Raw genomic sequence first — 24,382 nt, 5'->3', positions numbered from 1 at the left:
AAGGACGAGAATTTTAAGATTGAAATGTTTCCAGGACCCAGCCTGTGGGGTGTAATGGCTGCACGGGAGCTACCACAAGCTGAGCAATGGGAGTCTGCTTTCTCATAAACACAGGTACAAAGCAGAGGACCGGGTTGATTACAAGCAGCCTAAAACTCGGGATAAAGAAATTGGACTGAATTGCCTTTTGGAAATGGGAGCTAAATTACATAAAGGAAAAGGTGACAAAGCACTTGGATCTAGAGTTAAAGAATAATATTTCCACCCGCTGAGCCTTGGAACTGAAACTTTATTAGAGATACAATAAATTCTGAAGATGCTGGAAATCTTGAGCAACAAACACAACATGCTGGGTCCCCTCAGTGTTTAGTGTGTGTCACTGAACTGTCACCTGTTTCTCTTTCCACAGATGCTGCCTGATCTGCTAAGTTTTTCCAGCACTTTTCACTTCTGTCCCATATTTCCAGCTTTTGCAGTTCTCCGATTTTCACCCGCGAGGGGGCTGACTGATGGGACAGTTACGCAGAGATATTGATCAATGGTGCAATTGAGAAATTGAGTAGACGTGTGGAGGAAGGAACCAAGGGATGTGTAGAATTGAGGCTGGCAACCTCTTCTTGTACGGTCACAGATAGGACAAAGAACTTGAGTCTACTTAGCCAAGAGCAGACCAATTGCAGGTTTAAAATAAGATCAAAAGGTCATGAAGACGACTCCTGTTTTGGGAGCACCAATCAACACTGGCTTCAGCCAAGAGCCACTGCCACGCTGTTGCTTCTCATAGAGAGGAGGGAACTCCTCAATGTGTTATAAGAACATAAGAGATAGGAGCAGGAGTAGGCCAATCGGCCCCTCAAGCCTGCTCCGCCATTCAACAAGATCATGGCTGATCCAATCTTAACTCTAGTTTTCACCGAATCCCACAAGGCAACAGTGCCAACCAACAGGGCACCATGCCGCCCATTTTATTTTATTATTCATCCCGCCCAAACCCATGTGATCACCCGGGGAAAAAAAACCGAGTTGCCAATTGAGGAGAAAAAATCTTGAAAATTCCTCTCCGACCCATCCAGGCTATCGAAAACTGGTCCAGGAGATCACATGGCTGATCTAAACCTAACCTCATGCCCACTTACCTGCTCGCTCACCGTATCCCCTAATGCCATTTTTATCCAGGAAAATGTCTATCTCCGTTTTGAATTTATTGAGTGTAGTAGCTTCCACAGCCCCACTACCCTCTGAGTGAAGAAATTTCTCCGCATCTCAGTCCTGGAACGGCATCCCCTTATTTTAAGATTATGCCCCCTAGTCCTAGTTTCACCCATCATTGGGAACATTCTCCCCGCATCCACCCGATCAAGCCCCTTCACAATATTGGTGTGTTATTGGTGTGTTGACAGCTGAAATTCCCCTTTGCAAGGGACTTTTTAGGTACAGCTTCTTCTCCTCTGCCATCAGATTTCTGAACGGACAATGAATCCATGAACACTACCTCACCATTTTTGTTCTCTTTTTGCACTACTTATTTATCATTTTTATACATATTCTTACTATAATTTATAGTATGTTATGTTCATACAATAAATAAAATTTACTGTACTGCTGCTGCAAAACAACAAATCTCACGACATTATGTTAGTGATTATAAACCTGATTCTGGGTTAAGCTGTACTCCGATCTCGGCAATTCCCTTGCAAACATTTCGTCACCATGCGAGGGGACATGGTCACTGTGCTGTTGATTGTGGTGTGTCCTCTGAATGCTTGGTCACAGAGTCACAAAGAGGTACAGCACCGAAACAGGCCCTTTGGCCCATCTAGTCCATGCAAATCCATTTAAACTGCCTACTCCCGTCGACCTGCACCGGGACCATAACCCTCCTAACCCTACTATCCATGTACATTTCTAAACTTTGAAATCGAGTTCACGTGCACCACTTGTGCCGGCAGGTCATTTCACACCCTCACCACCCTCTGAGTGAAGAAGTTTCCTTATGTTCCTCTTAACCTTCTCACCTTTCACCCTTGAGCCATGACCTCTAGTTGTAGTCCCACCCAACCTCAGTGGAAAAAGCCTTATCAGCTGAATAGACGTCATCACTCAGTTGTGATGTGGGGAGGAAATCCCATTGCCAATTGGCAGTGTGGTGAACTTCATGAGTTGTGGTCTGGAATTTTGCCTGAATCGGCTCATCCAAACCCAATTCTGATTGGTGCCTGAATGGGTCAGTAGTCGCACCATTCAATTATGTGCTTGACATTTTGTTATTGAGATATCCCCCCTTCAATGACAGGACAGAAGGCGAGTAACTCCACAGTTATACGTTTGTTTTCTTGAGCCTGGGTAGAGTCTTTCCATTCTTGGCTATCTCAAGGGGGCATCTAATTATAGGAGGGAGGAGGGGAGGTCAGTTATGGGAAGGATTCAGTTGATGCTCCACCTATCTTGGGTGTTGGGTCATAAGGGCCAACCTGACGATGTTGATCATTTACCACTCAATCTCTGCAGAGTTTTTCGTTCTGTGAGCAGTCACTCCTAAATAACAATCAGTACTGGCATAATTTGTGTTGTTGAGAATTCATTCAGTCACTCAGGCGGTTCTACAGTAAGTTAACCGAGTTAAAGTTCAATTAAACCATAAGGCAAAGGAGCAGAATTGAGCCACTTGGCCCATCAAACTGCTCTGCCATTCAAAGGTCCAAAGGTTCATTTATTATCAAAGTATGAATGCAGTATACAACTCTGAGATTCATCTTCTCCAGAGAGCAAAGAAAACCATGGAGTCATTCAAAGGAAACATCAAGCCCCCCCCCCCCGCACAAAAGAAAACTAACAAAAACATGCTGAACGGCAAAATGATCATCAACCCCCCCCACACGTGAAAAACATCATGCAATGCCAACAGAAGCATCAAACACCACCCCCCACCACAGAGAAAAACAAATCAAACGAACTGCAAAAAGAAAATCACCCCTGATTTATTATCCCTCTCAATCTGTTTCCTGCCTTTTCCCCATAAACTTCGACGCCCTTACGAATCAAGAACCTGTTAAACTCCACTTTAAACATTCTCAATGACTTGGCCTTTACGGCCATGTGCGGCAATCGATTAAGGACACGTACATTGTGAGGGGAAGTGTTGGTTTAATTCCAGAACCCCTTCTGAATTTCACAGGATGATTTAGCAGCACAGGAGGCCATTCAGCCACGTTCCTCATGCTGTTTCACTCATTCCCACTACCTCACTCTTTTCCCATAATTCATCTTCACAATTCCAATTCTTTTTTGAAAGTTTCGACTGAATCAACGTTCACGTATTACTCAGGCAGGTCGTCCTGGTCTAACTTGCTCTGTAAATAATTGATTCCAAATGTCATCACTTTCCAAATGCCAATCATTATAGCTCTGTTCCCTCTGGTCAACAACCCTCTTGGCAGCTAAGCTATTGTTGGCAGAGTTTCAGATGGTGACAAGGAGGCGTACAGGAGTGAGACAGATCAGCTGGTTGAGTGGTGTCGCAGCAACAACCTGACACTCAACATCAGTTGTGGACTTCAGGAAGGGGAATTCGAGGGAATGAATATCAGTCCTTATTGAGGGATCAGAAATGGAAAGGGTGAGCAGTTTCAAGTCCCGGTTTTTAATCTATCCTGGGTCCAACATATTGATGCAGTTACAAACAAGACAAGACAGTGGCAATATTGTATTAGGAGTTTGAGGAGAATTGGTGTGTCAGTAACGACACTTGCAAATTTCTACAGATGTACCGTGAAGAGCATCATAACTGGTTGCATTACTGTCTGATATGGAGTGAACACTGCACAGAATTGGAAAAAGCTGCAGAAAATCGTAAATTCAGCCAGCTCCACCCCAGGCACTAGCCTCCCCGGCATCCAAGACACCTTCAAAATGCATCAAGGAAGCATCCATCGTTAAGATCACAAGACTATAATGTATAGGATCAGAATTAGGCCATTTGGTCCATCGAGTCACCATATGGAGCAGACTCCACATCATGGCTGATCCAATTTTCCTCTCAGCTCCAATCTCCTGCCACCTCCCTGTATCCTATCATGCCCTGACCAATCAAGAATCAACCTCTGCCTTAAATATACATCAAGACTTGGCCTTCACAGCCACCGTGGCAACGAATTTCAGATTCACCACTCTCTGGCTAAAAGATTCCTCCTCATCTCCGTTCTAAAAGGGCGCCTGTCTATTCTGAGATGGTGTCCTCTGGCCATAGACTCTCCTGCCATTGGGAACATCCTCTCCACATCCAACCTGTCAAGGCCTTTCACTATTCGACAGGTTTCAATGACGTCACTCCTCATTTTTCTGAATTTTAGTGAATACCGGCCCAGAGTCATCAAACGCTCTTCATATGGCAAGCCATTCAATCCTAGAATCATTTTCGTGAACCTCCTTTGAACCCTCTCCAGTGTCAGCACATCCTTTCTAAGGGGCCCAAAACGGCTCACAATACTCCATGTGAGGCCTCACCAGTGTTTTATGAAGTCTCAACATTACATCCTTGCTTTTATATTCTAGTCCTCTTGAAATGAATGCTAACATTGCGTTTGCCTTCCTTACCACCGACTCAACCTGCAAATTAACCTTTAGGAAATCCTGCACAAGGACTCCCAAGTCCCTTTGTGCCTCAGTTTTTTGCATTTTTTTGTCATTTAGAAATAGTCAACCCTTACATTTCTTCTACCAAAGTGCATGACCACACACTTCCCAACGCCGTATTTCATCTACCATTTCATTGCCCATTCTCTTAATCTAAGTCCTTCTGTAGCCTCTCTACTCAAAACTATCTGCCCCTCCACCTATCTTCATATCGTCTGCAAACTTTGCAACAAAGCCATCCCTTCCATCATCTAAATTATTGAGATATAACATAAAAAGAATCGGTCCCAACACAGACTCCCTCTGGGTCACCATTGGTCACCAGCAGCAAACCAGAAAAAACTCCCTTTATTTCCACTCTTTGCCTAGTGCCAATCAGCCACTGCTTTATCCATGCTAGAATCTTTCCTCTTATACAGTGGGGCTTTTAGCTTGTTAAGCAGCCTCACATGTGGCACCTTGTCAAAGGCCTTCTGAAAATCCAAGTACACAACATCAACTGATTCTCCTTTGTCTATCCTGCTTGTTACTTCTCCAAAGAATTCCAACTGATTTCTCAGGCAAGATTTTCCCTTGAACAAACCACGCTGACTATGGCCTATTTTATTACGTGCCTCCAAGTACCAAGGCCTCATCCTTGATAATTGACTCCAACATTTTCCCAACCACTGAGGTCAGATTAACTGGCCTAGTTTCCTTTCTTCTGCCTCTCTCCCTTCTTAAAGAGTGGCGTGACATTTGCAATTTTCAGTCTTCCGGAACTATTCCAGAACCTAGTGATTCTTGAAAAATCATTAATGCCTCCATTTTCTCTTGAGCCACCACTATCGGAACCCTGGGGTGTACACAATCAGATCCAGGTAACTAATCTACTTTCAGACCTTTCAGTTTCCCAAGAACCTTCTCTCTAATTATGGTAACTTCACACACTTCATGACCCCCGACACCTGGGACTTCCACTATATTACTAGTGCCTTCCACAGTGAAGACTGACGCAAAGTACTTTTTCAGTTCATCTGCCATTTCGTTGTCCTCCATTACTACCTCTCCAGCATCGTTTTCCAGCAGTCTGATATCCACTCTCACCTCTCTTTAACACTTTATGTACCTGAAGAAACTTTACCTTCTTAATGGCTTTTTAAAAATTTCCTTCTGCTGGTTTTTAAAACCTTCCCAATCCTCCAACTTTCCCACTAATTTTTGCTCTATTATATGCCCTCTCTTTGATTTTTATGTCAGCTTTGATTTCCCTTGTTGGCCACTGTTGTGTCATCTTTCGTTCAGAATACCTTTCCCTTTTTGGGATGTATATACCCTGTGCCTTCAGAATTGCTTCCAGAAATTCCAGCCATTGCTGCTCTGCCATCATCCTTGTCAGTGTCCTTTTCCAATCAATACTGGCCGACTCATGCCTCTGTAATTCCCTTTACTCCACTGTAATACCGACACATCTGACTTTAGCTTCTCCTTCTCAGATTTCAGGGTGAATTTAATCATACCATGATCACTTTCTCCCTAAGGGTTATTCTACCTTAAGCTTTCTAATCAATTCTGATTCATTGCACAACACCCAATCCTCTAGTGGGCTCAACCACGAGCCGTCCTAAAAAGCCATCTCTTAGGCTCTCCTCCTGGAATCCAACACCAACCTGATATTCCCAATCTTCCTGCATATTGAAGTTCCCCATGACTATTGCAATTTTGGTATGCATTATGGAACCCCTTCGCCCAGGACATGTCCTCTTCTCATTGCTACCATCAAGGAAGAGGTACAGGAGTCCTAAGACACACCCTCAAAGTTTTAGGAACAGCTTCGCCATCAGATTTCAGAATGGACAATGAGTCCATGGATATTTCCTCAGTATTTTTCCTTCTACTTTTGCACTAAAGTTATATTTTATATATGCTTTTTGTATTTTACTGTTTTATTATGTAATACAAAGTACTGCTGCCACAAAACAACAAATTTCATGACATATGCCGGTGATATTAACCCGACTCTCAATCATTTTACTTACTCCAACAAAACATTTTGTGTATCAGTAGTAAATCTACTGACCTTTTCTGCTCTTTGGACAGCAGTTTTATCCATCCTCTCCACAGAGCTAAAACCATCATCTTAGAGCCATAAAGATAAAGATCTGCACCTTCTTTGTCATCGTCCCTACTGTGTGATAACTTTATATCTTATATTTGTTCCTTTGACAAAAACAATGGAAGAAGAAATTCACTCTAAACTATAACCAACCAAGACTCAATTAACATTCACATCTCCTGGCTGAATGACTGAATCTGAAGTACAATAATTCAGATCTAGGAAACAATGTTAGAATTCCTTTTTTTAATATAAATATACACTCAGTGGCCACTTTATTAGGCACACCTGCTCGTAATACAAATATCTAATCAACCAATCATGTAGCAGCAACTCATTGCATAAAAGCTTGTAGACGTGGTCAAGAGGTTCAGTTGTTGTTCAGACCAAACATCAGAATGAAGAAGAAATGTGATCTATGTGACTTTGACCATGGAATGATTTTGGGTGGCAGACGGGTGGTTTAAGCTTCTCAGAAACTGATATCCTGGGATTTTCATGCACAACAGTCTCCAGAGCAGGGGTTCCCAACTTGGGGTCCACGGACCCCTTGGTTAATGGTAGGGGTCCATGGCATTAAAAGGTTGGGAACCCCTACTCTAGGGTTTACAGAGAATGGTGTGAAAAACATAAATACATCCAGTGAGTGTCAGTTCTGTGGGTGAAAACTGTTAATGAGGGAGGTCAGAGGAGAATGGATAGACTGGTTCAAGCTGACAGGAAGGTGACAGCAACTCAAATAACCATGTGTTACAACAGAGGTGTGCAGAGGAGCATCTCTGAAAGCACAGATGTCTAACCTACAAGTGGATAGAAGCAGAAGACCATGAACCTACACCTTATCTAATAAGGTGGCCACTGAGTATAATAGACTTTTAAACTCAGTGCAAAGATAAAAAATTATGCATCACATTGCATCAATCACAACCTACTTACAATTTATTCACTTGTAATACATTTATCCCTTTAATTTTGATGGGAATATCAATATTTTTCCTTTACATATTCCTGGAATATGGCCATATGATTTACATTTCTGGAACTAAACCAATGTTTAACTGGACTTCTACTTCCCATTTCTCACACTCCCCTTGGAGTTCAGCATGCACCGTGATCTCTACTGTGAATGTGTTGTGCCCCTCCTCACCTAATACCCACTTCAAAGCTTCAAAGGTGCGAAGTTTCACTTATTGTCAAAGTACGTATGCAGTACGCATATTTGAGATTTGTCTTCTCCAGATAGCCACGAAACAAAGAAAACCCATGGAGGTATTAAACCCCAATACCCCCCCCCACACACACAGAAAAGAATGGCAACATGATTATCAATCCCCCAAACTTCCCCACCCCCCCACACAAAATGGAACAAGATCATGGACCACAACCCCACCTCTCCTGCAAAAAAAATCTATGAGAAAAAAACAGGTGAAAGCACGGAATATAAAAACTGTGTAGAAGATTTGATCATAGGGTCATAAGTTCAGAAACAGACCCTTTGTTCTACGCTGACCCTCAAAGATCTATTTACATGAATCTCACCTTATTGTCCTTCTATTCGTAAGCAATATTAGGCCATTTGGCCCACCGGGTCCCATTTAGTAATCCTACTCAAAGTTTGAAGTTCAAAGTACAATTATTATCAAAGCATGTATATATTATACAACCTTGAGACAACCCAAAAAAGACGACAAACAGCTAATGCGCAGAGAGAAAAAGAAACCAAAGAGACATGGATAAGTCGTTGCCAACAGTGGGAGAGTCTAGGACCAGAGGGCACAGTCGCGGAATAGAAGTACGTCCCTTTATAACAGAGTTGAGAGGTATTTCTTTAGTCAAACGGTGGTAAATATGTGGCATTCATTGCCGCAGATGGCTGTAGAAGCCAAGATATTGGACATACAGGTTCCCCCCGCTATCTGAAGGTAGAGCATTCCTATGAAACCGTTTGTAAGCCGAAATGTCGTAAAGTGAAGAAGCAATTACCATTAATTTATATGGGAAAAATTTTTGAGCGTTCCCAGACCCAAAAAATAACCTACCAAATCATACCAAATAACACATAAAACCTAAAATAACACAAACATATAGAAAAAGCAGGAATGATATGATAAATACACAGCCTATATAAAGTAGAAATATTGTATATATGGTGTAGTTTCACATATCAAAATTAGGAAGACAGCGAGCCAAAATCGATTTGGAGAAAAAAATCGGTACGTACACGCATACGTACATACATGTGGACGCACGTACACGCATGCGCACACAACTGCCCGCACAAGGCTTCACGGTCATGGTAGTCTTTGTGGGGTAAACATACGTATAAAGTGGGCGTTTTTCTTTGTAAAGGCAAAAATCCTCTTTGGTTAGCAAGAACAGGTACTAATGTAGGTCTTTCGTAACAGCGGGCTGTTGTAAAGCGAACGTTTGAAAAGGGGGGGGGGCACCTGTATTTAAAATGGATGTGACAAGTGTTAATTAGTAAGAGTGTCAAAGATTACAGGAGAAGGCAGAAGAATGATGCTGAGAGGGAGAATAAATCAGCCATGGCAGAACAGGCTGCATAGGGCCCATGTTTTATGGAACAGTACACAAGACAAGCTTTTCACTGTATCTTGGTAAACATGCAACTGAAAAAACCATGCTTCCAAGACAAGGACATGAAATTATGTCCAAATCACGATAGCAGCTCCCCATTAAAATGACTCATCTCCCCATTCAAGATACACACCCTATTTACCTTCTGCCACAGATCAGATTGCATGCCTGTCGACCCATATCCTGCACTGCTGACCAGAGATCTGTCTCGCTGACCACATCACATTTCCAGCCACGCACTGGGTCCCTCCCTCATGAGGAAGAAGGAACTCCACTCAACCCAAGGAGTGATTAGAACGAGTCTGTTGAATGTAGCTTAGCGAGCCCTGGGGACTAGGGAGTTTCTCAAGGCAATAATGTTTTCATTTAGTTGGGAAGGTACTTTTTTGGGGATTCTTTCCTCAGTTCACCTGTTACATCAAACATTACAACACAGTACAGCCCTTTCAACCCATGATGTGGTGCCAACCTTTTAACCTATCCTAAGATCAATCTAACCATTCTCTCCTACATAACCTTCCATTTTTCTATCATCCACATGCCTATCTAAGAGATTCTTAAATGCCCCCAATGTATTTGCTTCTACCACCCTTGGCAGGGCGTTCCACAGACCAACCACTCTCTGTAAAGAACTTAACTCCAACATCCCCCATACTTCCCTCCAATCACCTTATAATTATGTCCCCTTTTGTATTAGTCCTTTCCACCCTGGGAACAAGTCTTTGGCAGTTCACTTGGTCTATCATTTTGTACACCTCAATCAAGTCACCCCTTATCCTCCAACAAATACAAATGTGCGAATTAGGGTCAGGAGTAGGCCATTTAATCTCCCTGAGCCAATTCCACCAACCAGTAAGATCATGATCAATTCGCAACATCAATTCCTTATTTCCATGTTTTATTTTTATAACTCTGCTTTTTAAAAAAAAAAATTCAAGGTGAGACACACACTGATGTTTCAGCTCACTGGTCCTCAGGGTTTACTCATCTCTGCACTGAACTGAGGCTGTGTCCTGCAACTAATGTACTCCTGAATTGGCTGTGAACTCACTTTCGTGAACTCGAGTTCCGAATGCTACTTGCTTACTGTTATTGTTTGGACAATTCATTTTTTTTTAACTGCACATTGGATGATTCAGATTCAGATTCAGTTTATTGTCATTTAGAAACCACAAACGCAATGCAGTTAAAAAATGAGACAACGTTCCTCCAGAATGATATCACAAAAGCATATGACAAAACAGACTACACCAGAAAATCCACATATCGTTTGGCAATCCCCAATCCAGAATCCGGAGAGGCTGCTGCGTATTAATATCGCGCTACCGTCTTAGCGCGTTCCCCGGAAAGGAGCTCCAATCCACCAGACAAAACAAGACCAAAAACTAAAGCTACAAGACCTGCACAAAACCACATAGTCACAACATATAGTTACAACAGTGCAAACAATAGCATAATTGATTAAAAAAAAGACCATGGGCACAGTAAAAATAGTCCAAAGATGTTAAAGGACTATAAGTTCAAAAGAAATCACCACACATGATTGATGGCCTTCTTGTGATTTAATGGGTTTCTTTGTATAAGGAGACAAATCTTGAGGTGGTATATAAAATATACACACTTTGATAATAAGTGCAATTTGAACTTTTAACTTAGTGGAAGTTTTTTAAAAATCCAACAATTCATATTTGGATAGTGGACACTTAAGGTAGCGTAGTGGCATCGGAATTCAGAGTTCAACTCCGACGTCCTCTGTAAGGAGTTCGTACTTTCTCCCCGTGGAATTGTGTGGGTTTTCCTCGGGAGCTCCGGTTTCCTCCCACAGTCCAAAGACGCACCGGGTAGGTTAACTGGTCATTGTTAAAAAACAAATAAATTGTCCTGTGATTGGGCTAGGGTTAAATCGGGGGCTGTTGGGCAGTGCGGCTGAAAAGGCCGAGAAGGTCTATTCCGCGCTGTATCTCAATAAAATGATTTCTTGCCTGCTCAATTTCAATTCTTGAAAAAAGTGAATATATTTTTGTTAACTGCTGTCACACCTTCATCATGGGCTATAATAAATAACAGTGACCAGAATTACCTCATTTAGGGTTCAGTCCCCTTCCCACGCATTCGAGGTATCAAATACTATCAATATTCCAGAGATCCCACGGGATTCTAAAGAACGGAGGGGATGATTTAAAACAAAAACACCCACTGAACTCAATTATATTTTATAATCTTTTTTTAATCCTGCTCAAACTCCCAGGTCTTCTTCCACCGGTCTCTTAGATTCAAACAATCTCCCATAAAAGATAACTGGCACGTCAGCTTTTTCGAACAACGTTCCTAAAGTGTGGAATTCAATACCTTTTTTTTAAAAAAACTTTTTTTTATTGTTTTCAAATAGTTACAGAATAAATGTGTATGAAAAAAAAATGTGTTACCCAGCCCCCCTCCCCTTAACCCCTCCCCCCTAACATCCCTATTAAAAAAATAAGAAAGAAAAAAAAAGGGAATGCCTGATGCAGACTCACTTGACACTTTTAAACACCAGCTCAAAACCTATTTAATTAACCTTGCTTTTAACTTGCAAATTTCTACAGATGTACCGTGAAGACCATTCTAACTGGCTGAATCACCGTCTGGTATGGAGGTGGGGCTGCTGCACAGCAGAGAAATGTAAAATTAGTCAGCTCCATCATGGGAACATTCAAGGAGCCATGCCTCCAAAAGGCAGTGTCTGACATTAAGGACCCCACCTCCCAGGACATGCCCTCTTCTCATTGTTATAACAAATTTCATGACATTAAGGATCCCACCCATCCATCCAGCATCCTCTTTGACTTTCTACCATCAGGAAGGAGATTCTGATGCATTAAGCCAAAAACGGCCAGGATGAGAAAGTTTCTTCCCTCAGGCCACTGGGCTTCTGACCTCCCTGCTGCATTGTATTCAGTGGCACTGGTTAATCTGCTCCGTACCTTACGATATTTAATTTAGGTAATGCACACGTATTGCTGGAGGAACTCAGCGGGTCAGGCAGCAGTTCTGGAAAAGTTTTGTGCTGAGACCCTTCATCGGGACTAATATTTACCTTATGCACTTTAGCTTGTTAGTTTTGTGTGATTCATCTGTCGATTTTATCCGAACTTTCACAAGTTATCCTGTGTAATGTGTGTTATGTGTACTATTGTCCTTCACACCCTGGTTCAGAGAAATGGTGTCTCGTTTCTATATATGTATGTTACATATATTATATGGCTATAAATGTTATATACATGTATCTTGTTAAATGACAATAAACTTGACTTATAAAATTTCATGTTTGCACTATATCCCATTGTAAAAGAACTGTAGTGGCCTGTACCATGGAGAGCATTCTGACTGGCTGCATCACCGTCTGGGGTGGTGGTGGGTGGGCATTGCACAAGATTGAAATAATCTGCTCTACCGTGGGTACCAGCCCCTCCGTAGTATCCAGGACATCTTCGTGAAGCTGTGCCTTAGGAAGGCAGCATCCATTATTAAGGATCCCCACCACCCACGACCTGCCCCCTTCACACTGCCACCGTCAGGAAGGAGGTACAGAAACCTGAAGACACACCCTCAGCGATTCAGGAACAGCTTCTTCCCCTCTGCACTGAACAGACATTGACCCCATGAACACTACCCCACTACTTTTTTATTTCTGTTTTTGCTCTACGTATTTTAATTTAACAATTTAATAGACATATATATTTACTGTAACTCAGTTTTTCCCCTCTATTTATTTATCAGTGTACTGCTGCCGTAAAGTTAACCAATTTCACGACATACGCTGGTGATTCTGTATGAAGAGTTCTCTATAAATAAGTTATTATTATTAATGTAGTCAAGATCAGAAATGGTAATACCTCATAAGCAAGGGCAGCCAACCTGAGATAATTGCAATCCAGCAGATTTCAACTGGTGTAACATGCATTAGCACACATGGGGAAAGGCACATGAGGCAAATATTGGTTCCTAATTAACACACATCAAATTATTAGGGTGCTTTGAACAACTCTGATGTCACACTAGCATCTTATCTTGTTTCAGTGAGCGGTGACTTTGTTCAATCTCTCCCTATCTCGCCATTCCAGGACTCACGTGCACCCAGCCTGAACCAGCTCCCGTATCACAGCCTTCCCCGCTCTGGCCCACCCAAGTTATGGTGGCTGCTCTTCCCAATCTTCTCCCCCCCCTACAAGTCAAACTCAGTTAACTTTGCTCCAGGAGGCCGTGTTTAACCACTTCTCCCTGCATCGTTTAAACCTCTCCCCTGCCTCTTGGTCAACATTAACCTCCACTCCTTAATTGGCATTCCAGCCTGGATCAGCTCATTTTTCACTTCCTCACCAACCCCCATCACCACCCTCCTCTTCCAGCCACGTCAACCCAACAACTCTCAACCCCAATCCTGGCCTACATTAAAGCTTTTCCCTCAGCCACTGTTAAACACAGTCCACACTGCCTTAACCCACTGTCAAACACAGTCCACACTGCCTTAACCCACCGTTAAACACAGTCCACACTGCCTTAACCCACCGTTAAACACAGTCCACACTGCCTTAACCCACCGTTAAACACAGCCCACACTGCCTTAACCCACCGTTAAACACAGTCCACACTGCCTTAACCCACCGTTAAACACAGTCCACACTGCCTTAACCCACCGTTAAACACAGTCCACACTGCCTTAACCCACCGTTAAACACAGTCCACACTGCCTTAAACCACCGTTAAACACAGTCCACACTGCCTTAAACCACCGTCAAACACAGTCCACACTGCCTTAACCCACCGTCAAACACAGTCCACACTGCCTTAACCCACCGTCAAACACAGTCCACACTGCCTTAACCCACCGTTAAACACAGTCCACACTGCCTTAAACCACCGTTAAACACAGTCCACACTGCCTTAAACCACCGTTAAACACAGTCCACACTGCCTTAAACCACCGTTAAACACAGTCCACACTGCCTTAAACCACCGTTAAACACAGCCCACACTGCCTTAAACCACCGTTAAACACAGTCCACACTGCCTTAACCCACCGTTAAACACAGTCCACACTGCCTTAAACCACCGTTAAACACAGTCCACACTGCCTTAAACCACCGTTAAACACAGCCCACACTGCCTTAAACCACCGTTAAACACAGTCCACACTGCCTTAACCCACCGTTAAACACAGTCCACACTGCCTTAACCCACCGTTAAACACAGTCCACACTGCCTTAACCCACCGTTAAACACAGTCCACACTGCCTTAACCCACCGTTAAACACAGTCCACACTGCCTTAACCCACCGTTAAACACAGTCCACACTGCCTTAACCCACCGTTAAACACAGCCCACACTGCCTTAAACCACCGTTAAACACAGCCCACACTGCCTTAAACCACCGTTAAACACAGTCCACACTGCCTTAAACCACCGTTAAACACAGTCCACACTGCCTTAAACCACCGTTAAACACAGTCCACACTGCCTTAAACCACCGTTAAACACAGTCCACACTGCCTTAAACCACCGTTAAACACAGTCCACACTGCCTTAAACCACCGTTAAACACAGTCCACACTGCCTTAAACCACCGTTAAACACAGTCCACACTGCCTTAAACCACCGTTAAACACAGTCCACACTGCCTTAAACCACCGTTAAACACAGTCCACACTGCCTTAAACCACCGTTAAACACAGTCCACACTGCCTTAAACCACCGTTAAACACAGTCCACACTGCCTTAAACCACCGTTAAACACAGTCCACACTGCCTTAAACCACCGTTAAACACCGTCCACATTGCCTTAAACCACCGTTAAACACAGTCCACACTGCCTTAAACCACTGTTAAATACAGTCCACACTGTGTTAAACCACTGTTAAATACAGTCCACACTGTGTTAAACCACTGTTAAACACACTCCGTCAAACCACTCCATACTGCCTTAAACTACTGTGCTCTCCTAGCCTACATTAACCCACTCTCCTAAAAATTGAACCGGCATTAAACCCAAGAGATCTAAAGCAGCATTAACCACTGCGCCACCACAGTCTAATCAGCGTTAACCCCTGCCCCGTCTCCTACAATACAACTGGTGTTAATCCACTCTAGCTCCCTCAGTCTGGCCAGGGTTAACACCCCCTCCTCCCATAGTCTGGCCGGGGTTAACACCCCACATGTCCCACAATCTGGCCGAGCATTAACCCCCACATCACCTGCAGTCTGGCCGGTATTAACCCCATGTCTCCCACAGTCTGGCCGGCATTAACACCACATCACCCACAGTCTGACCGGACATTAACCCAACTTCACCCACAGTCTGACCGGACGTTAACCCCACATCTCCTACAGTCAGGCCGGCGTTAACCCCACATTACCCACAGTCTGACTGGACGTTCACTCCACATCACCCACAGTCTGACTGGACGTTAACCCCACATCACCCACAGTCTGACCGGACGTTAACCCCACATCTCCTACAGTCAGGCCGGCGTTAACCCCACGTCTCCTGCAGTCTGACTGGGCGTTAACCCCACATCTCCCACAGTCTGACCGGTATTAACCACACATCCCCCACAGACTAAATGCCATTAACACCTGTCCCACAATCTAACCAGCCTTAACGCCCATCCCCACAGTGTTAACACCTCCTCTCCCACAGTCCAGCTGGCATTAACCCCTCCTCACAGTCTAACCAAGGTTGACTTCCCCATAGTCTAGTCAGTATTAAATGCCCCTCCCACAGTCACACTGACAATACTAGTTATCATTGACCCCCCGCATCTCACAACCTAACCAGTACAAACCTATTTTCACAACCCCCACCAGCATTAACCCCTTCTCCTGCAAGAAGTCTAACTTAACCCCTTGCCACTGTCTGGTTTAACTTCACACATCTCAGGCTAATTTAAATCCCCACCACCCGTCCTCCTAACTGATTAAATCCAACCTTCTCCCTAAGCCCACCGTCAGTGCATCTGCCCCCCACCCCCACCCCTTGCCGGCAGCTCGGCCCCCCCCCACTCACCCAGCTGACAGCCCGGAGTATGGTCTGAGGCTGCCTGATGAACGTGACGGGGTCAAAGGCTCCCCCAGCCTTGCCAGCTCCATAGGCTGCTGCGGTCTCCATCTTTCTCCAGCCTCTTCCTTCTCCCAGCGCTGGAGCGACGGGAACGCGCCCGGCGCCGGCGGGGGCGCGCACTCCCAGGCACGGAAGCCGCCTGGACCAAGCCGGAGTGCACGAGCGGGGAGGGGGAGAAAAGGCGATTCGCGAGCAGAATTCGAAAGACCTCCTCAACCCAGAAGCACGAAATAAAGGATAACATGCGATAGCATATAAACCTTTAATTGCAAAACATTTTTAAAGATATTTCATATGGCACAATTTATCAAGTATTAAAATTGTAATACCCCTGTTAAAACATCCCGCAAATATATTTTTAATTGTTGCACCTGTTAAATGTCCTTGTAGCAGTAAAGTATTATGCATGATAATATTGTTGCGTTTTAAAAGGACAAAATATGAAGTGATCCTATATGGAATATGAGGTGATACTGAGTCTTCAAAATAAAAATGAATGCAAAATAATTTTATGAGTATATTTTGATATTGTACGTTAAGAAATCTGATAAAAATATCTTTCTATATGCAAAACAACCTAATATTAAAAATTCATGTTAAATAATGTAAATAGAATTAAACTACAATCTATGCTTAATAAATTGAGAACACACAAACAAGAAATATCAAGATGAATAATATTTTAATATGTGCAAATAGAGTGAATATTTCAGAATATCACTAAGCAAGCTAGATAAGAACGTGGAATAAAATTTACTTGTGATAAGTCGCTATTTAACATTTCAGTGTATGTTAACCAATGTACCGGAAAACGTTTGCAATTTAAATGATAATAAGTACATTTATTTTTATTAATAAATTATATTTAAATATATTATTAAGTTAATTGATAAATAACAAATTTACAACAAATAAGTAGTCCATTATATTCATTAATCAAAAGAAATATTGGGCACAAGGTGATAGCTGGTGTTACTCTGAGATGCAGAAACCCAGAGAAAAGAAATGGATCAATATAAATTTTCAGTCTTGTTCTAATACTCACAAGCCTGTGGTGATGACAGATTTACATTCCTAAAGTTATTTTTCTGATGTCCCAAAGTGCTTTACAGCAAATGAAATGCTTTTTAAATGGCAGTAACCGTTGTAGTATATATATATGTGTGTGTTTTTTTTTCGCGTGGCTTTTTTTTTGCTCACTATTTTGAATGTGCTGCGTGTGTTTCGCCCCTTGACCCAGTGGAACGCTGTTCCATCTGGCTGTACTTACGTTTGAATGATAATTAAACTTGAATTTGAATTTGAGACCTGGCAGACAATTTGCATAGGGCAAGATCCCACTTGCACAGAGGGAGAGGAGTGGAAATTAACGTTGAGGGAAAGGTGGGGATTAAATCAGCAGTGGAGGAGACGGAAGGGTAAGCCAAACTTGGGGACGGAGTAGAGGAAAAGTTCCTCTCTGGTAATGTTGACTATTGGAAAATGCACTGAGGTTCAATGGCATCTACTTCGATTCCAATCCCCATTCCCATTGCAACATGTTGCTCCATAACCTCCTCTACTGCCATAACGAGGCCACTCTCGGGTTGGAGGAGCAACACCTCATATTGGTTCTGAGTAACCTCCAACCTGTTGGCATGAACATCAATTTCTCCAAATTCCAGTAATTATTCCCCTTCCCTTCCCTTTCCCTCTGCTAACTTTCCTCTTTCCTGGTCCCTCTTCTTTAATTCCCCACTCTGCCCCCTCCTCACATCTTCTCTTCTCCTCAGTTGCTGTTAAGTCCCCCTGGTGCCCCTCCTCCCATGGTCCACTCTCCCCTCCTGTCAGATTTCTACATCTTTTCCACCCACCTGGCTTCACCTATCACCTTCCAGCTTGTGCTCCTTCCCCACCACCCACCACCACCTGTATTGTATGTTATTAGTTTTGCTACAACAAGTGTATGGGACATTGGAAAAAAGTTGAATTTCCCCATGGGGATGAATAAAGTATCTATCTATCTATCTATCTTCTTCTGGCTCCTCCCACTTCCTTTCCAGTCCCGATGAAGAGTCTCGGTCTGAAATGTTGTCTTTTATTCATCTCCATAGACGCTGACTGACCTGCTGAGTTCTTCCAGCATCTTGTGTGTGTTGTTCTGGATTTCCAGCGCCTGCAGAATCTCTTGTGTTTCTGAGGTTCAAATACCCTCTTTACTGATCTCCCCCCCACCCCCAAAAAAATAGGTGGATTCTTTCCGTCTATTTGTCAAGAGCATGCAGGTCTTCGATTTAATCACTCCTGTCAAAGCAGCACATCGAAAGGTGCTGTTCTCCTCTGTAAGCACAGGAGATTCTGCAGATGCTGGAAATCTGGAGTAAGACATGCAAAACACTGGAGGGACTCAGGAACTCTGCAGGTCCGGCAGCATCTATTGAGAGGAATAAAGAGTCGACATTTTGGGCTAGAATGGCTTCTTCCGTCTTCCTTTCAACTCTTGATGAAAGGGTCTTGCCCCGAAACATCGACTGGTTATTCCTCTGTCTGACCTGCTAAGTTACTCGAGCATTTTCTGCGTGGGGCTCCTTTGTAACTGCTTTGGGAGACTCAGCCCAGATTTCTGTGCTCCTATCTCCAGCGTGGAACCAAAGGTATGGTTGTGCTGATTAAGAGCTCAGGGGATTTGCAACTGCACAGTGAGAAACCCTAGGTACCTGGAATCCAAACGTCCATTGGGGCAGAAAGGCGGAATTGTCCCAATAGAAGTAGGAGGCAACTAACCATTTCTCAGGTTAGACAGCGAAAACAATTCATTATATCTTCGAAAGAGAGTGAGTGAGAGAGAGAGAACGTGAAAGTAAATGAGAGAGAGGCAGAGAAAGGAGAGAGAGAGTTAGTGATTAAGAGAGTGAAAGAGACAGACAAACAGAGAGAAGAGTGAGAGAGAGAAAGTGAATGAAAGAGAGAGGGGGAAAGGAGATAGAGGGGAAAGGAGAGTGAGAGAGAGAAGGGGGCAGGAAAGAGAGAATGGGTGAAAGATCAAGGAGAGAAAGAAGGTGGGTAATAGGAGAGAAAGCGAGGGGGAGAAAGAAAGGGAGGGAGAAAGAGGGGAGAGATAGAGAGAGAGAGAGAATGTGTGTGTGTGTGTGTGTGAGTGTGTGTGTGTGTGTATGTGTGTGTGTGAGTGAGTGAGTGTGTGTGTGTATGTGTGTGTGTGTGTGAGTGTGTGTGTGTGTGTGAGTGAGTGTGTGTGTGTGTGTGTGTGTGTGTGTGTGTTTTAAATGTAACAGCTTCAAGTTTCTGTCTGTAATATTGTGCCTTCTCTGTGATCAAGCAAGCAGCATTGTGGCCACATGTAACTGTCTTGAATGTTGAGGTTTTAACTGATGAAATATTTCTCTTTAAACATACAGCAGCATCTACAACAGTACGGAATCCGCTGGTCGGGAACTCCACGGTTTCAATGCAGTGCCAATGAAGGAGCCAAGCCGGGGAAAAGCATGTCTTGGAGGGGGAGCAGACCGAATTGTTCCCATGTGTCTGCTATACTCGGCCTGTTAGATGATAAGGTCAAAAGCTTGGGAAAGATTGGTTAAAAAAAAAAGCTTTGGCGAGCTGCAGCAGTGCGTTTTGTAGGTTGCTAACAAGTGGGCAGTTAATTACCGGTAGCAGAAACCTGCCCAGCCCGAGAAGGTTACATTGATTTCAATGATCGCTTTCCCTAAAACGATGAACTTTTTATATCCTAAAGTCAGGGTCAACATTGTAAAGAAATAGGAAGGTTGGCGGAGAGGCACGAGGCAGGTGTATAATGGTGCAAGGTCAAAAAATGGAGATGCGATGTTCAAAAAATTGATGAAAAGAATGGTAAGGATATGGAACTGATGGCTTCAGGGGGCTCTTAAGGTGAACAGCCTGCAAGAGGGTGCACTGTTCAGATGTATTCTGGAGTTATGGAATATAGGAAATACTAATTCTAACAGTAGCCAGTCTTCAGATCTGAACATGGATTGTAGATTGAATTTAAAATCCAGCTCTGAACAATGACCTTCCGTTTGACCACAGAAGCATGCATGCAGCCCGGGGTCGGCGGGAATTAACATTCATTTTGGGTGTCTGGAGTGTGGGTGCAAAGAGGGAGGTGTTTGAAAAGAGGAAGGACTGTAGATACAGTATTACTGTATGAATTGTCCTGTCACTACCTTTCATCTTTAGCATGTAAAAATGTCATGTAATATTGGGCCGAGCAGGCCTCTTCTTCCACGAGTGTCTCAATATGATGCCTGCTGCTCGTTTTTGTTGAATAAAACACTTCTCTATCCACTAACTTCAGTGTCTCTCCGGTGACTTTATTCACGTCACAACAAATAGTCTGGATGCACTTAAGGGGAAATTGGACAAGCCCACGAGAGAGAACAAAATTGAGATCACACTGTTGGATTTAAATGAAGAAGGAAAGGAGGAGGTTCATGTGGCATATAAGTGCTAGCATGAACTGTTTGGGCCGAATGTACATGCCTCAGAATACTGTGCAAGAACCAAATTATAATGATTCGAACACCTACAGACAGCTCCAATTTACAGAGCTCCCCTTTAGTGTAATCCCTAAGGCTGGGATGCATCTATGGCCCAATTAGTCTAATGGTCTGTTAAAATATACATTTGTTAATGGAAGTCTGCTTAAAGGGCACCACTGTCACAGGGAGAAAGGAACTGTGAGGTAATGTGTCATTTCTGCTGCAGTGCAATGTGACCTTGTAGCTATACTCAAGGCGTGCACTCAGCTGTTCTCAAATGTGGCTCAGTCGGTAGGCCTTTGGGTTCTGAGTCAGGAGGCTGTTGGTTCAGCTCCTGCTCAGGAGGGCTGAATGAAGCCCTGACAGAATCCTGGTACAGCAGTTGAAACGTGCCGTACTGTGATGGCTTTCAGATCTGACGTTAAACTGGGATTCGGTCCTCCCTTTTGTCTGGATTTAAAAAGCATCATTATGCTGTTCTTGAAAAGGCACATTGAGTCATCTGACACAGAAACAGGCCCTGCAGCTCGATTGGTCCGTGCTCACCAAGATTCCCATTTAACCCAATCCCGTTGGCCCAAATTTGGCCCCTATCCCTCTCAACAGGTGCTGGCAACAGTGGTGGAGGCGGATACGATAGGGTCTTTTAAGAGACTTTTGGATAGGTGCATGGAGCTTAGAGAAATAGAGGGCTATGGGGAAGCCTAGTAATTTCTAAGGTGGGGACATGTTCGGCACAACTTTGTGGGCCAAAGGGCCTGTATAGTGCCGTAGGTTTTCTCTGTTTCTAACATTTCCTATCCATCCCCCTGTCCAAGTACCTTCTAAATGAGAGGAAGAACTTCTTTAGCCAGCTGGTGGTGAATCTGTGGAGTTCATTGATGCAGGCAGCTGTGGAGGCCAGGTCGCTGGGTATATTTAAAGTGGAGGTTGATAGGTTCTTGTCAAAGGTTACGGGGAGAAGGCTGGAGAATGGAGTTGAGAGGGATAGCATATCAGCCACGATGGATTGGTGGGCCTGACTCAATGGGCCGAATGGCCTAAATCTGCTCCGACATCTTATGCTTTTACATACCTGCCTCAACATTTCCTCAGGTAGCTCATTCAGTAAACTGACATTATATCTCTGGGTGAAAGGATTGCTCCTCAGGTTCTGATTAAATCTTTTGCCTCTTGCCTTTAAGCTTTGCCCCCTTGTCCTTGATGCCCAACCCTGTGAAAAAAAAAACTGTACTCGTTCATCCTACCTATGTCCCTCATGATTTTATAAGATCATCTTTCCTTCTTCTACATTCTAATCAAAATAAGTTGGAGCCTGCACAATCTCACTCCATACCTCAGTCCCTTGAGTCCTGGCAACAACCTCATAAATCTCCTCTGCAATCTTTCCAGTTCAGTGATATCTATCTTGTAGATGAGCACAATATTCAGTTGTTATGAGTCATTGAGTACTTACTCAATGAAGGTCCTCCATCTCTGGCGGTGTTCAGGTCTTCCTTCATCGTGTCAGTAGCTTCCTCTCGGTTTTCGCTCCTCTCAGTCACGCAAATCCCGGGTGGAGACTCAGGAATACCGTCCCACTCAGATGTAGAAGGATTCTTCATTGCTGTTTCCTAAACAGTTTGGTTTTACTAGACAGCTGAGCTGAACCTGGAGGACCAGTGGACCACTCTTCGTCTTTGCCCTGTTTGGCGTGGGTGACCCTACCAATGGCTAAAGTATAAAGCCCTGACTCCAGCCAACATGGCTCTCCAGGTCATTAAGGCAAGTAAGCCTATTCTCTTGGAGGATGTGCCTATCAAAGAGTCGTTTAAATGCCCCTTATTTGTCAGCCTCTTCCACCACCTACTGTGCTACTATAGCGTAGGAACAGACCTCTCTGCCCTTCTAATCCATGCCAACCTGTTCTCTATCTCGTCCCATCTAGCTGTACCTGGATCATACATACCTATGTATCTCTTTCTTCCATGCACCTAACCAAACTTCTCTTAAATGTTACACTAGAACTTCGTCTACTACTTCCACTGACAGCTTGTTTCACATTCACACCACCCTCCGAAAGAAGAAGCTCCCCCCCCCCAGGATCTCGTAGCGTAGTGGTTAGCACAACGCTTTACAGTACCGGCGCCCCGGGTTCAATTCCCGCTGCTGCCTGCAAGGAGCTTGTACGTTCTCCCCGTGACTGTGTGGGTTTCCTCCGGGTGCTCCGGTTTCCTCCCACAGTCCAAAGATGTACCGGTCGGCAGAGTTCTTGATCTTTGTAAATTGTCCCGTGTTAGGCTAGGAGTCAATTGGGGGATTACTGGGCGGCACAAAGGGCCAGAAGGGCCTTATCTGTGCTGTATCTCAATAATAAATAAATAAATATTTCACCTTTCACCTCAACCTACGATCTTTAAGTCTAGTCTCACCCAACCTGAGGGGAGAAGGCCGAGACTCATCATTAATTTTGCATTCCTCCATAAGATCTCTCCTCATTCTCCTGTGCTCCAGGGAATAAAGTCCCAAGCTATTAAACCTTTCCCTATAACTCAATTCGTCAAATCCCAGCAGTGCAGCATCCTTGTAAATTTTCTTCGGACTTTCTAGCTATCTTTGGTACTTGTTTTGTCCTGGGAGAAAATGTATTTATTATTCAGTATTTCATAAAATACTAATGGAGACGTAGGACATAGAACAGTACAGCACAGGAAAAGGCGCTTTGCCCTACAGTGTTGTGCTGAACCAGCTAAAAATCAAATCAAAATCCTCCAAAAGCTAATCCCTCCTCCCTACACAATGTCCATATCCCTCCATCTTCCTCACATTCATGTGCCTACCTTAACGTCCCTTAAAAGCCTCTAATGTATTTGCCTCTACCACCATACCAGGCAGCGATTCCAGGCATCCACCACTCTGAGTAAACAACTTACCCCTCACATCCCCCTCTCACTTTCAACACTTGCCCTCTGATATTAGACATTACTACCCTGGGAAACAGACACTCCCCGTCTACTCCATCTATGCCTCTCATAATCTTATAAACCTCCAACATATCTCCCCTCAGCCCCTGCTGCTCCACAGAAGATAACCCAAATTTGTCCAGCCCCTCACAAGACCTTTAAACCAGGCAGCATCCTGGTCAACCTCTTCTGCGCCCTCTTCAAAGCCTCAACATCTCCTTATCGCAGGGGCAACCAGAACTGTATTCAACACTCCAGATATGGCCTAACCAGAGTTCTACAATACAAATATAAAGCGCTGTAGATGCTGGAAATACTCAATAGGTCAAGCAACATATTTGGTGGGTGAGAAAGAGCTGATGTTCCATGGGAGTGTTTAGTGATATGAAATATTTGTTGAACGTGTTCTGCTTTTATCTTCTGGAGGGAAAAATAAATCAGCCACGATCGATTGATGGACCAGGCTTGATGGGCCAAATGGCCGAATTCTGCTCCTGTATTTTGTGGTCACGCCTTATT

At 43.8% G+C, this 24,382-nt stretch overlaps 1 protein-coding gene across 2 annotated transcripts in view; it reads right to left on the bottom strand.

Annotated features, from left to right (window-relative positions):
* The window catches only part of LOC140719480 (synaptogyrin-1-like), a 49,041-nt gene extending 32,503 nt beyond the window's left edge, over window positions 1-16,538 (bottom strand). For both annotated transcript variants that reach the window (XM_073034182.1, XM_073034183.1), the window contains exon 1: window positions 16,369-16,538. In XM_073034182.1, coding sequence (XP_072890283.1) covers window positions 16,369-16,470 — 102 coding nt within the window. In that variant the 5' untranslated portion in view covers window positions 16,471-16,538. The remainder of the gene's footprint in view (window positions 1-16,368) is intronic.
* Window positions 16,539-24,382: the final 7,844 nt, after the last annotated feature.

Source organism: Hemitrygon akajei, chromosome 31, assembly GCF_048418815.1.
Source record: "Hemitrygon akajei chromosome 31, sHemAka1.3, whole genome shotgun sequence".
NCBI classification, from domain to species: Eukaryota; Metazoa; Chordata; class Chondrichthyes; order Myliobatiformes; family Dasyatidae; genus Hemitrygon; species Hemitrygon akajei.
This window is presented reverse-complemented; position numbering and strand designations above follow the sequence as displayed.